The 13,652-nt window shown below is 36.7% G+C and overlaps 1 protein-coding gene and 1 pseudogene across 1 annotated transcript; both read right to left on the reverse strand.

Moving 5' to 3' along the window:
- Positions 1 to 1,188: 1,188 nt before the first annotated feature.
- Positions 1,189 to 2,153, reverse strand: LOC118580313 (taste receptor type 2 member 114-like). Its single transcript, XM_036181974.1, is given in 2 exon segments — positions 1,189 to 1,260; positions 1,263 to 2,153. Coding segments are annotated over 2 exon segments (963 nt in total).
- Positions 2,154 to 12,367: 10,214 nt separating this feature from the next.
- LOC118579269 lies at positions 12,368 to 13,317 on the reverse strand (annotated as a pseudogene).
- Between the last annotated feature and the right edge of the window lie 335 nt (positions 13,318 to 13,652).

Genomic DNA, 13,652 nt, shown 5'->3' on the forward strand with positions numbered 1-13,652 from the left:
GAGTTTTAGTATTTGAGCTCATCATATATTATGGATATTAATCCTGTGTTGGATATATGGCTAGACAATAAAGATTTACTCCCATTCTGTAGGCTGTTTCTTCACTCGACTAGCTATTTCTTTTGCTGATTTACATAGTTGTTGGCTTAACTTTATAGTGTTATAAGCTATACATACATATATGTATATATATGTACATACATATACATATATTTCTTTTCCTTCCAGGTCAGTAAAAGTTTCAACCTGAATATCCTATGACCTAAGATTGTTCTGTTTTCCTCAATAAGGTCTTATAAAGTTCTAGTGTAAGCAAGAACAATGGCAACAGGCTATTTTGTTTTTGAGTTCTAGAGGCCTCCCTTCCTGCCCAACAACTGGAAGTACAGTATCTGGCATTGAAATTTTGTCTGATGGTGTCACTGGCATTGAAGAATCATTTCATGAGTGCTGTGATCTATTTTTCCATTACTGTTTTTCTAATTATTTATCAGATCTAAATTCACTATTATGATCATGTTACTATATGAAATACCTAATATAGTAAGAACTTTGTGGTTTAATGGGTAAAAGTAAAGGTAACTTGCCAGATGGTTGTGGTGCATGCCTTTAATCCTGGCTCTCAGAAGGCAGAGGCAGGTGGATCTTTGAGTTAAAGGCCAACTTGGTCTATAGAGATACTTCTAGGACAGCCAGGGCTACACAGAGAACACCTGTCTCAAAAACAAACCAAAAACCAAAAACCAAAAAAACAAACCAAACTAAACCAAAGCAACAACAACAAGCCCCAACCAACCAACAAACAAACTAACTAAAGGTAATGCTGTGAGAAGTAAAAATGTCCAAAAAAGTTTCATGGTCCACATTTCAGGATTGATTCTAACTATCTGTTTTGGTTTCCTTTGCTTTCGGTCTTCTGGGGAAAGGTTATCAATGGTCCAGGAAAGCCAAGGGAATCACAATGGAGTCTTTCTTTACATGGGATAGTCTATGGTTGATACTTTTCCTCAGGCAAATGAATGAGAAGAAGTTAAGGAGTTAGAAAACGGACTGAAAAAATGAACATGCACATAGGATTGAAATCCCACCAGGGGATTCAGAAGATTCCAACCATGTTTGATAATAGCTGAAATCAATAAAAGGACATAGTACAAATGAAAGGGTCTTCAGGGATCCTTTTTCACTGCACTATTCCAGATCGTTCATTTCTCTCCCAGACTGTCGTATGGCTCTGAGATCTTTTCCTTTCTCAGAGCACACTTCAATTGTTGCAGTATTCTTACAGCACCATGCTTCAGCCGGCTGTTTGCTAAAATTAGGATAAATGAGTGGCAGCAGGGATATACGAATGTAGTTGTCAAACCAAACATGAATAACAAGTTGCTTTCTGGAATGAACAGACATACTACAGTGATGATAATACCTATGAGATGCAATATAAAAAGGATGATAAAAGATATTAAAACTTTTATTGCCTTCACGTGAACTTCTGTGTTGAGGTCTCTGACTCCTGATTCACTCAAATGCATCTTCTTGCTGTGTCTCCAAAGGGAAATGATTAATAGAAAACATACAATTAACATTATCATAAAGAATAAAAATACTCCTGCATTGGTGAAAACAAACTGAATGATTAATTCACTTTTCTTCATGCGAATCAGCCAGGTTGTGTTTATGAATTGCAATTTATTTTCTTTAACCATCTTTGCAACTACTGGGAAAGAAAATAACCATGACATAAACAAGAACCCTATCAGGAAGAGAAAAACTGTATTAATTCTTCTTTTTAACCAGAGAAATACATAGTGGGAAAAATTTACTATCTTCATGAAGTAGAAGATACTGAGGCTGGTGGCAAACCAGACACTCAATTGACTGAAAGTTATCCATAGATAACTGATGTGTTCAATGATGTTGGAAGAAGACAGCAACTTTGGAGAGAATATCTTAATGTATGCCTCTGAGATTAACATCCACACGAGGCAAATTCTGGAAATTGCCAAGCCAATGAGAATGAAACCAATCTTAGAGATCCTCTTGTTCCTGGCACAGTCCATGCAGTTCACAAATGCAATGAATCCATTCCCTAAAACTCCCAGCATGGCCTCACTAGTTGCAATGGAAAGGAGGGCTCTTTCTGGGGCACTCAACATCTCTACTGATCTTTAAGATGGCTTCTGCTGCAGCTGTTTTAGGTTATCCGGTGGAGAATGTCCCACCTACTGACTGCTCAATACAGGAGTGACTTTATCTTCTTCCCTTAAAAACGTCAGCATATCCCACAAGTTCTTTGTGGTGGAATCTGAAATACCTTCATGGAGTTCCCTCCAGTTGCTCCCATAAGTCTTAGCTTGCCTACAGGGTGCAGCAAACTGCAATTTGTTAATAGGTAAATGCAAGTTTCTGCTTCATGTATTTTACTTGTCCCTGTGAGACTATTTTGCATCTGAAGAAGTGTCAGGTTGTGAGGTCCATGATCTGACAGCAGGAATGGAAGAGAGTCACAGGAGGTGGGGAGGTTGATGAGAGTGTGAGGAGTGGTATACCAACAGACATTCTTGGCTCACTCTGGATGATGGTCGTAGGGCAGGTATCTGCCAGCAGGAACCCAAGCATGTTCTGGTACTCAAGAGCCACACACAGGTGGGCAGCATACAGGGCGCAGGGAGGTAGGCACACAGGCCTTACACACACCTACTGGCAGCAGGTAAAGCAGAAAACAAAGATGAGGTTCTCTGATCTCAAATCTCTATTTACTCAGGATCGTATAAACGCGGTACTCAGCCCCAAATAGGCATACAATAGATTGCTGTACTTTTGGGTTTCCCACATATTTGATGTTGGCTGTTTTGTGCTCACTTTCATGAATACCCATATCAGTGCCTCATTTTATAAACATAAACTGGCCTTAGACATTCTGTTTCACAGAGATATGTATGGGAACAATACAAAAGACAAAATGTAGCACTGATTTTTATCTTTGAAATATGGAAATCAGTATCTCTGGATGGTCATAGGCACATACTTAAGTTTATGCTCTCTACTATTCTGGGATGGGACATCATTTATCTTCAGGGGTTTGAGGCCAGCCTAGGTAACACAATGACAGCTCTCTTCTAAACAAACAAACAAACCTATAATTCCAAATAAACAAAAAGAAAAAAAAAGGAAAAGAAAGAAAAGAGAGAAAAATCACCATAATTTTCATTTATAAGCACAATTTAAATGCATAAATAAAATAGTATGTTTTGGGACTGGAACAAAGATTTAGGTTCTCCTAAACATCATGTTCCTGTGAGGAAGCAAATTCATCACTTTTTATAGCAACAAAGCAAGGAAAGTCATAGAACAACATATTTGTCAAGTATATTGGTAGAAACATCAAGTAGAAACGCTACAGAAAAATGGGGAATCTCTGCTATAGGCTTTGATATTCTTTGACAACATTTTTAGAGCTTTGTATAGAAAATAGGGTTTTGTTTGTGCACAGTTTTGGCACTAATATCCTCTTTAAAATAGCATCTCTTGAGAGTTGGTATGCTAAGGTAATGAGAGCATCAGTGAGAAGCAAGGTCCAGGTTGAATTATGACATTGGACCAAATTGGCAAAATCAACATTTATTAAGTCATACTTCTATGAGCCTCAGAGTTCACAGGTGACTTCCTGCATTCTGTTTATATGTTTTCCAAATCTGGTATAAAAATCAGATGTAGTTTCTTCTGGCCTTGTCTGACATGGCTGCATTGTGGCCCAGATAATAATTTGTGAGAAGACTTTTGATATCACAGCATAGGACTAATGGTAAATATTTTCAAATGCCAGTATCTATTTCATTAAAGTCCTTAAGTGGGGTATTTTTTTCCTTATGTCAGGAAAACTATTTCTCTGTTATTTCCTGAAGCCACTAATTGAATTAATTGGTATAAAACCTCAAGTCTCTCGATATCTCTTGCTCATAGAATCCCTCCTCTCTCCTGTCTATTGAACTCCTAGAGGTCCGGTTGGGACCCAGCTGTGGATCTCTGCATCTGCCTCCACAGTCACTGGATGAGGGTTCTATCATGACAGTTAGGGTATTCAGCCATCTGATCACCAGAGTAGGTCAGCTCTGTCACCCTCTAGACGATTGCCAGTAGTCTATGGTGGAGTCATCTTTGTGGATTCCTGGGGACCTCCCTAGCACTCTGCTTCTCCCTATTCCCATGGTGCCTTAATTTATCATGGATTTCTTCCTTGTTCTCCCACTCTGTTCCTGATCCAGCTCGAACTTCCTGCTCCCCTAAGCTCTCATTCCCCCTCCATTACTTGCCCTCCATTACTCCCCTCATCCCCAACTTGCTCAATCATCCATTTCTCAATTGCTGGGTGATCCCTGTGTCTTTCCTAGGGTCCTCCTTACTAGCTAGTACCCCTGGAGCTGTGGGTTACAGTCTGGTTATCCTTTGCTTTACATCTAGTATCCACTTATGAGTGAGTACACACCATGTTTGTCTTTCTGAGTCTGAGTTACCTCACTTAGGATGATATGTTTTAGTTCCATCCATTTGCCTGCAAACTTCATGATGTCATTGATTTTTTCTGCTGAGTAGTACTCCATTGTGTATATGTACCACATTTTATTTATCCATTCTCTAGTTGAGGGGCATCTAGGTTGTAAAAGTACAGAGACAACTAGCCAAACTAGTGGAGATGCATGAACTGTGGACTAATAGCTGAGGAACCCCCATGGTACTGGACTAGGCTCTCTGGATAAGCGAGACAGTTGTTTAGCTTGAACTGTTTGGGGGGGTCACCAGGCAGTGGGACTGGATCTGTCCCCACTGTATGAGCCAGCTTTTTGGAACCTAGTGCCTATGCTGAAACACTTTGTATGGCCTTGGTGCAGGGAGAAGGGGCTTGGATCTGCCTTGGCTGAGTGTGCCAGGCTCTGCTTACTCTCCATGGAAGACCTTGCCTTGGAGGAGGCGGGAATTAGGGGTGGGGGTGGGGGTTGCAGAGGGGGAAAAACTGGGGGGTGGAAGGAGGGAGGACAGGGGAATCTGTGGTTGACAAGTAGAATGAATAAAAAATCTTTTTTTTTTAAAAAAAAAAACAAAGTCTCATAACACTTGTAACAAAAAGTGTTTTCTATCAGTGATAAATTAATGTAAAGTGACAACTTTGTTATCCCAGCAGCAAGGTTAGCCCATCTCAGCCTAGGAAAAAAATATGTATATTTCATAGAAGAAGGTTAAGAAACAATATGAAAGTGTCTTGTGTCTGTCTATATAGCACCTTCGTTAAATTGTTTTTTGTTAGATTAAAATTCTCTTTTGAGAATTTCATACTGTATTTGCATCATTTTCTTCCTTCTATTATTCTTCTGTAACTTCTAAATTTACCTAGTATGAATTAGTTTGTACATTTGCTAAACATTTAATAAAATCTTAATATTTAATCATTATTTTGATAAAACTTAATAAAATAGTGTTTCTTTCTATTAATACATGGTAAGCATAACCAAACTCCAAATGATACTCTTTATTGTTGGCACCTTTTATGATTCCATTATGAAAAGAAAATATGACATAAAGTTTCTGACAATTATATATAAGCATATACTCACATACACACAAACATATAATATTTAAGACATCATAACCTTAATTAGAATCTCTCATATGTCAGTTGCATATAAATATAGTCCTGGATAAGAAACTTATAACAGCCGCCTAATAAATGCATTTAATGTACAATACTTAAAGGCATTTAGATGAACAAGAACGATTTTTACATCCTCTCTTTTTTTATTATATTTGACTATTTAAAAAAAATGAATGATATTGAATTTCCTTCTAGAATCTGTTTTAGAAGTAAAATTCTTATAAAATTCTATGTAGTCAATACAAAATTTTGCAATCTAGTGAAACTTTCTTTACTCAGTAAATGCTGTTTTAAGTATACATGTTTTATTGTATTTAAAGCATTGTAATGTTTATAACACATATTTAATAAACACAAAATATCACTTAGATCAGTGTACAGTGTGTAAAGTACTGAAGTTTATGACACTGTTAAAGATTTACCAGGTTTTTGAAAATGTGCTTAAATCTAAACTATATGTATTGCTAATTAATATCATCTGTTTTAATTTAAAATTTCTATTGTAAATCATTTTGTTATCACTTTTATAAGCCCAGCCCAAGAACTTTTTTTTTTGTCTCAGTGTTTCTAGAATTAATATTGAAAGTACCATATGCAAACAATTCCACAAAGGACCCCAAAATTAATATTTCAATACCTATACTAAGATAAATTTAGATTCTGTTCTGTCCCAAATTCCAGAGTCAACTCTTTCTAAAATATTCATCACGAAAGCATGTTGGATTGTTTCAAAGGGCCTTATTGTATTTAATAAGGTGGTCATATGGTGTTTATGAGACTATTTATGTGGTAGACTGTGTTTATTGACTTACATGTATTAAATCATCCTTTCATCTTTGGAATGAAGGTGACTTTATCATGGTGGATGATATTTTTATGTGTAAAATTTGGTTTGAAAGTATTTTATTGAGAATTCTTACATCCATGTTCTTAGAGAGTTCTTTATATTTTATATTTATCTGGTTTATATATTAATGCAAGTGGGCTTCATAAAAAGAGTTGACTGCATTTACCTTTCTTATTTTGTGGAGTGGTTTGAAGAATATTGGTTTTTTTTTCTTTTTAAAAAGCTCGAAAAATTCTCCAGTGAATTTGTCTAGATTTTGGATTTTTTTGTTTGAAGATTGTCTATTGTCTTTATCCCACTGCTAAAGATGGACATATTTAAATCTTCATCTCTTCGTGTTTTAACTTTGGTAGATCATACTCATTAAAAATTTTATCCATACTCATATCTTTTGGGTTTTACAATTTTCGTGAAGTATGTATGTACTTTTTTTTTTTTTTTTTTTTTTTTTTTTTTGATTGAGACAGGGTTTCTCTGTGTAGCTTTGCGCCGTTCCTGGAACTCGCTTTGTAGACCAGGCTGGCCTCGAACTCACAGAGATCCACCTGCCTCTGCCTCCCGAGTGCTGGGATTAAAGGCGTGCGCCACCACTGCCCGGCGAAGTATAGTTTTCTTGGAGTATATCTTTTTGATCCCCTAGGTTTCATTGGTGTTTGTTATAATATCTCCCTTCTTACTTCTATTTTAATTAGTTAGCGTCTTCTTTATCTCTTTATTTGGTTTATTTGAGTAAAAGTCTGTTAATCTCATTAATATTTTCAAAGAACACACTCAGCTTCGTTGTTTCTTTGTATTTATTTTTCTATTAGTTTTTTTTTTAAATCTAATCTTGATTATTTTCTCTGTCTATGTTTTTAGCTGTTGCTTGTTATTGTTTTTTTCAGGCCTGGTAGTACATCATGAGGTTGTTTATTTGGGTTTTCTCTGATTTTTTTTTTTTTTTTAATGTAGACACAGTCAAAAACTTTCCTCTTAGGATTTCCTTCATTGTAATCCACAGATATTTTTATGTTGTGTTTTCATTTTCATTCAATTCTAGAATTTTTTTTTTAATTTCATTTTTTATTTCTTCTGGGATACATTAGTAATTTAGTAATGATTTTTTTAGTCTCTATAACTGTGTATACTTTTGTGCTTTCAATTGCTGTTGCTATCTAGTTTCATTCTGTTGTGGTCAGATAAAATATCAGGAGTTATTTTAATTTTCCTATATTGTTTGAGACTTACTTTTTGTCCCAGTCTATAGTGTATTTTAGAGAAAAGCTCTATGAGCTGTAGAGAAGAATGTGCTCTTTCTGTTAGAATCCCTGGCCACTCCCACAGCTACATGAAAGCACATGTGCTGTCCAGTAGCCAAGTAAGATGCTTAGTCATCCTAGGGCGTTACATCCTACGTAATCTGTGTGCTGAAAGTTCACATAATTTGCATGCAGTGTGATCATGTAATCTATGTGATGCATGACATAGCTACATAAGCCTATATGCGCATGTGTGTGTGGGAAACCTATAAAAGTGGGTTCTACCTATTCTCTCTTCTCTCTCTTCCTGTACAGTCATTCCATAGCCCTATGGACACCCCTTCTATTCCCTTCCTTTAGTAAACTCTTATAGTTCGTTTCTTTGTGCCTCATGGCTTCTGTGGCATGGTAAATAGCACTACTTAATAAATAACATTGAGCCACTTTCCACTGTTTAGACAGAATATCCACTTTTTTTTTTTTTTTTTTTTTTGGATGACATCTCCTAGGTGACAGGGCCATATTGAAGTTACTTGCTAGGAAGGTGTTGGGGCTACTACATTGCCTTATATCTTGTAACAGTTGTTTTATGAAATTGAGTGTGCCTGAATTTGTTGCATATATATTTAGGACATCAATATCTTCTTTTTTTTTTTTTTTTTTTGGAAAGGAAGAAGTCAAAGTATCTTTATTAGCAGATGATATAATAGCATACATAAGTGTCCCCAAAAATTCTACCAAGGAACTCCAATAAATGATAAACAGTTTCCCCAAAGAAGCTGAATACAAAATTAACTCACAGAAATCAGTAGTGTAGCTGAAGTTTTTGTGGTCCTGCCTGGCCCATGGTCAGGACAAATCTCTCTCACCTGCCAGTCTCCAGTCCTGTAGCTACTTAGACCCAACCAAGTAAACACACAGAGACTTGTGTTGCTTATAAACTGTATGGCCATGGCAGGCTTCTTGCTAACTACTCTTATATCTTAAATTAACCTATTTCTATTAGTCTATAAGTTGCCATGTAGCTCATGGCTTACCAGTATCTTTTTTATTTTTTTTAATTTTAAATTTTTTTATTATTATATTTGTGTTTTAATTTTACACATCAGCCATGGGTTCACCTGTCCTCCCCCACCCCTACCTTCCCCCCATCCCCTCCCGTCCATTCCCATCTCCTCCAGGGCCAAGACTCCCCTGGGGATTCATTTAAAGCTGGTGGATTCAGTACAGGCAGGTCCTGTCCCCTCCTTCCAGGCTGAGCAAAGTGTCCAATTGTCGAGAAAGAGGAGGGACTGTAAGAGTGTGAATTGTTGAGACCAAGCTTGGAAAAAGCACAGGGACAAATAGTCAAACAAATGGAAGCACATGAATTATGAACCAAGGGCTGTGGAGCCCCTTGTATCAGGCCCTCTGGATAAGTGAGAAAACTGAATAGCTTGAACTGTTTGGGAGGCATCAAGACGGTGGGACCGGGACCTGTCCTTGGTGCATGAGCTGGCTGTTTATCAATATCTTCTTGATGGAATGTTCCATTGATCAGTATGAATTAACCTTCTTTTGATCAGTTTTGATTTGAAGTATATTTTATCAGATTGTGATAGTAACTTCTAATTGTTTCTTGGTTTCATTTCCTTAGAATACCTTTTCCCATCCTTTCACCCAAACATAATATTTATTTTTGGTGTTATGGTATGTTTCTGGGAGGCACCAACATGACAAAACCTGTTTTTATAATGAAAGGGAAAAATCAGTAGCCATCTTGAGAGATGCTTCCTTCTCCCCTCCTCCAAAGATATTTGCTGACCAGCAGTTTTAGAAGTGATCAGAAGTTGAGCTTAAGGCTGGGACAATAAATCTATGTATCCTAGACTTAGCAAAACAAGATATGGGGAGTAATGGGCTCAACTGACCAGAAGTTGACCTTAGAGGAGAGTAGGAATGGAACAATAAATCTGAATGTATATATCCTGGGTTCAACAAAAGCAGGACATAGGGAGTAGAAAATTTATGTCTCTGTAGATCCCTGAATCCTGTTAGCCATCAGTAACCTCATGCTTATAGTTCAGCCAGTAACTTCAAAGAACTACCTCACCCCTAGCCCCCTCGTCCAATCCCAAGCTGCATATAACTTTTCCTATATAAACCCCTTAAAGTGAGTGCTTGGGGCCGTTCTCCTCCACCTACTGTGTCAGATGCTGGATGGCAGACCAAGCTTGCTTGTTTTGTTAATAAAAACTTCTGTGTGCTTGCACTGGGTAATGGCTCTGTGGTGGTCTTGCTTAGGTCTTGTGACCTGGGCACAACAATATCTAGTCTGCTAGTCTGTGTCTTTTGATTGGAGAATTGATAGTATTAGTATTCAAAGTTATTACTGAAAGATATGTTGTGATTTTTTTTCCATTTTGTTGATTTTATTCTGTTTATTTGCTTAGATTTCACAGAATGACCCATCAGTGTTGTTTCTCCTTGTCAGCCTTTGAATATGTTTTGCTGCCTGGCAGGCCAGCTTCCAGCAGTACAGGGCTCAAAGGGAAATCCATAGAGTTGGTGAGTACTAGATTATCTACTCTTTCATGTTCTTTCTGTGTTCTTTCATTGTAAGTTGAAGAAAAAAGGTACTCCAAGATGAAATTTTAAGGCCTATGTAATAGCAAGAAGGTACAGCCTCTTCTGATGGACTGGAGCAGATTGGGCTGGATCCCAAACAGCCATAAAAAGGTGTATTTATTGATTGTTACACAAAGTATTTCCTCATACCAAGCTCACTAATCTTAATTTACACGTCTTATTGAAGGAAAGCAACACATGCCTTCATGACTCTAGTCCTTTATTATGTATCATGTTCAAAATACAATAATACAAAATCCTCAGGTGTGCCTGAGGCATCTTGTGACCAAAGTCAGGGGATGGCTGCAAAGCTCCTTCAGCAAACAATCATTGTCTTCCACAAGGATTCTTCAAGATCAAGGTACAGCTGTTCATTCTAATATTTACCACATACCATGATTCTACTAAATTCCTACAGAGTACAGGTAAAAATATGGGTTTTTAATATCTCTTAAATGATTAAAAACAAAGCCATCCCAATAACCCATACATATTTATATCTAAATAACTTGTTTCATACTAACAGAATATGAGTAAGCAGAAAGTATTTTTTCATAGCCAACTGTTTTGTTGGCAGGCAATAGCAGCAAACATGTAAAGGCACAGAAGAAGCAAAAGATATTCCAGGGTCTGTGGTCTGGGGCCTTGCCTATCTGAGATTCACCCATCAGGGAGTTGCCTTCTGGTGGGCTGACACCTTGAACTTCAGTTGCCACCTGCTGCGCCTCTAACATGGCCACTGGCAGATATAATTATTTTTTCTTCTGTCCTAAGTATTTCTGCAAGTATTTTTTGTAGTGTGGGTTGGTGGTTAAGAGATTCCTTTAGTCTGCATTTTTTTCTCTCTGAACTTTCCAAACATGCTATTCAAAAAATACAAAAGTACTGATTTGGAAAATTTACATAAAAAGAGCCAAACCTTTATATATAGAAATATCTAGGCATCAGATCATAAATACAAGAATGATGAATTTCTGTAAGTTTTCAAAATAAGACATTCATTTATCACATTGAACAGAAAAGATTCAGCTTCAGAATCAACAGTTTAAATGCATTTGTGAATGTACATTTCCCTAAGTGAATATGTGTGTATGTGTGCATTGAGTCTGTGCATGTGCATGAGCGTATGAATGTATGTATGTGTGTGGGAGACTATCTTTGTGTGTGTGTATGTGTGGGAGACCCCAAGGCAGAACATTGCACACCTCACACAGATTCTTTCCTTTGTTTATTCCTGTATGCTTTGGTCAGACACTGTTATGTCTTTTGCAACACTCTTCAGCAGAATCTATCCTTAGTTGTAATAGACCTACAACCACGTCATTTCAGGTCATTGTATCTATGGAGTATGAAGACTACTTTCATCAGTGCTTTGAGTCTGTCTTTCTCAGATAAGACAGAGCCTTTTCTTCCACCCTGTTTCTCTAGTTAATTTTCAAATAGCCAAATCTGCTGTTGTGATTCAGACATCCAGTAACATGACCTTCAGGATTTTGTGGGTAAAAATCATAGTAAGTTTGCAAGAAATAAACTTGCATACAAAAGAAACATTTCTTTCTGTTCCTCAGTTGCATTTTTCTAAATGTCAAGAGCAATCACATTTCTCTGTTTTGGTTTCCTTTACCTTGGGTCTTCCTAAGGAAGAGTGTCAACCATCCAGGGAAGCCAAATAAATCACAACAAAGCCTTGTTCCACTAGGTAGGCTCATCTCAAAGTTTTTTGTTTTTGTTTTTGTTTTTTTTTTAACATAGAATAGTCTATGATCAATGCTTTTGCTCTGATGTGTGTGGGAAGAAGTTGCAGACTCTGGAGACTAAATGAGCAAATGACTTTGTACATTGAAATAAATCTTTCCAGAGAGTGAGGTTCCTTAAGAGGCAGTAGAACATTTCAGAAGACTCCAATAATGTTTAATAATAGTGTTAAAAATTAGCACAAAAACACAGTGCAAATGAAAATGGTCTTTAAGAATTTCTTTACTGGATTATTGCTGACCATTCATTCATTCATTTTTCTCTTCTTCTAGACTGTCATGTGGTTCTCAGATCTCTTCCTTTCTCACAATGCTTTAATCTTTGCAATCCCCTCACAGAGGATTGTTTTAGTTGGCTGTTTGTTAGAGTTAAGATTAAGGAGTGACAGCAAGGATACATGCATGCAACTGTCAAACCAAAAATAAATAGCAAGTTGTTCTCTGGAATAAATAAATACGATATATCTATGGCAACACCTATGAAATACAGTATATAAAGGATAATAAAAGAAATCAAAACTTTCATGGCTTTCACATGAGCTTCTGTGTTGAGGTCTCTAAATTCTGAAACATGAGATTGCATCCGCCTTCTGTGTCTCCAAAGCATAATGATTAACAGGAAGCTTGCAGTTAGTGTAACCGTCAAATAGAAACTGACTCCCACATTTACAAAAACATAGTCAATGATGAACTCACTTTTCTTAATGCGGACTGTTGGGATGTGTTTTTTTGTTTGTTTGTTTGTTTTGTTTTGTTTTGTTTTGTTTTGTTTTTTTTTAATCTTGAATCAACTTTCCAAGTAGTGGAAAAGAAACTAACCATGTTACAAGCAAGCATCCTATCAGGAAGATAAGGACCACATTAATTTTCCTCTTCAACCAGAGGAACATATGGTGGGAAAAATTTGCTATCTTTAGAAAGTAGAAGATGCTGAGGCTGGTGGCAAACAAGTTGATAATGAACCATAGATAACTGATGTGTTCAATTAGATTGACAAAAGAAAGCAATTGTCCTGAGAATAACTTTCATATGCATCTATAATTAATAGCAACACAAGACAGATCCTGGAAATTGTCAAGCTGGAGATAATGAAGCCAATCTTAGACAATTTCTTGTCTTGACATAGTCCTTGCAGTTCATAAATCCAATAAATACATCTCCTAAAATTCCCAGCACTGATTCAGTAGTTGAAATAAAAAGGAGGATGGCTTCTGCTGCACTCAGCATCTCTACCAATTCCTAAAATTGTGCCTACTGCAGCTATTGGAGATTACCTGCTATAGAATATTTTGTAGACTGGCTGCTTGATGGAGTTTTTATGCTGATTTTATTTTTTTCATAAATGAAGATTTCAAATTGTTTCAAGAATGTATTGTGATAGAATCACAATTGTCTCCCCAGAGTTCTCTCTCCCTGCTTCTATAAAGCCTAGCTTGTCTACATGAATGTGTGTGTGTTCTAAAATTCCTCCTTGACATTTGTTAATAAACAAATGAAAGATTCTGTTTCATGAGTTTTATTTCCCCTCCTGAGTCTATTTTGCATTAAATGGATTGAATTGT

This window comes from Onychomys torridus, chromosome 3, assembly GCF_903995425.1.
Source record: "Onychomys torridus chromosome 3, mOncTor1.1, whole genome shotgun sequence".
Lineage (NCBI taxonomy): Eukaryota > Metazoa > Chordata > Mammalia > Rodentia > Cricetidae > Onychomys > Onychomys torridus.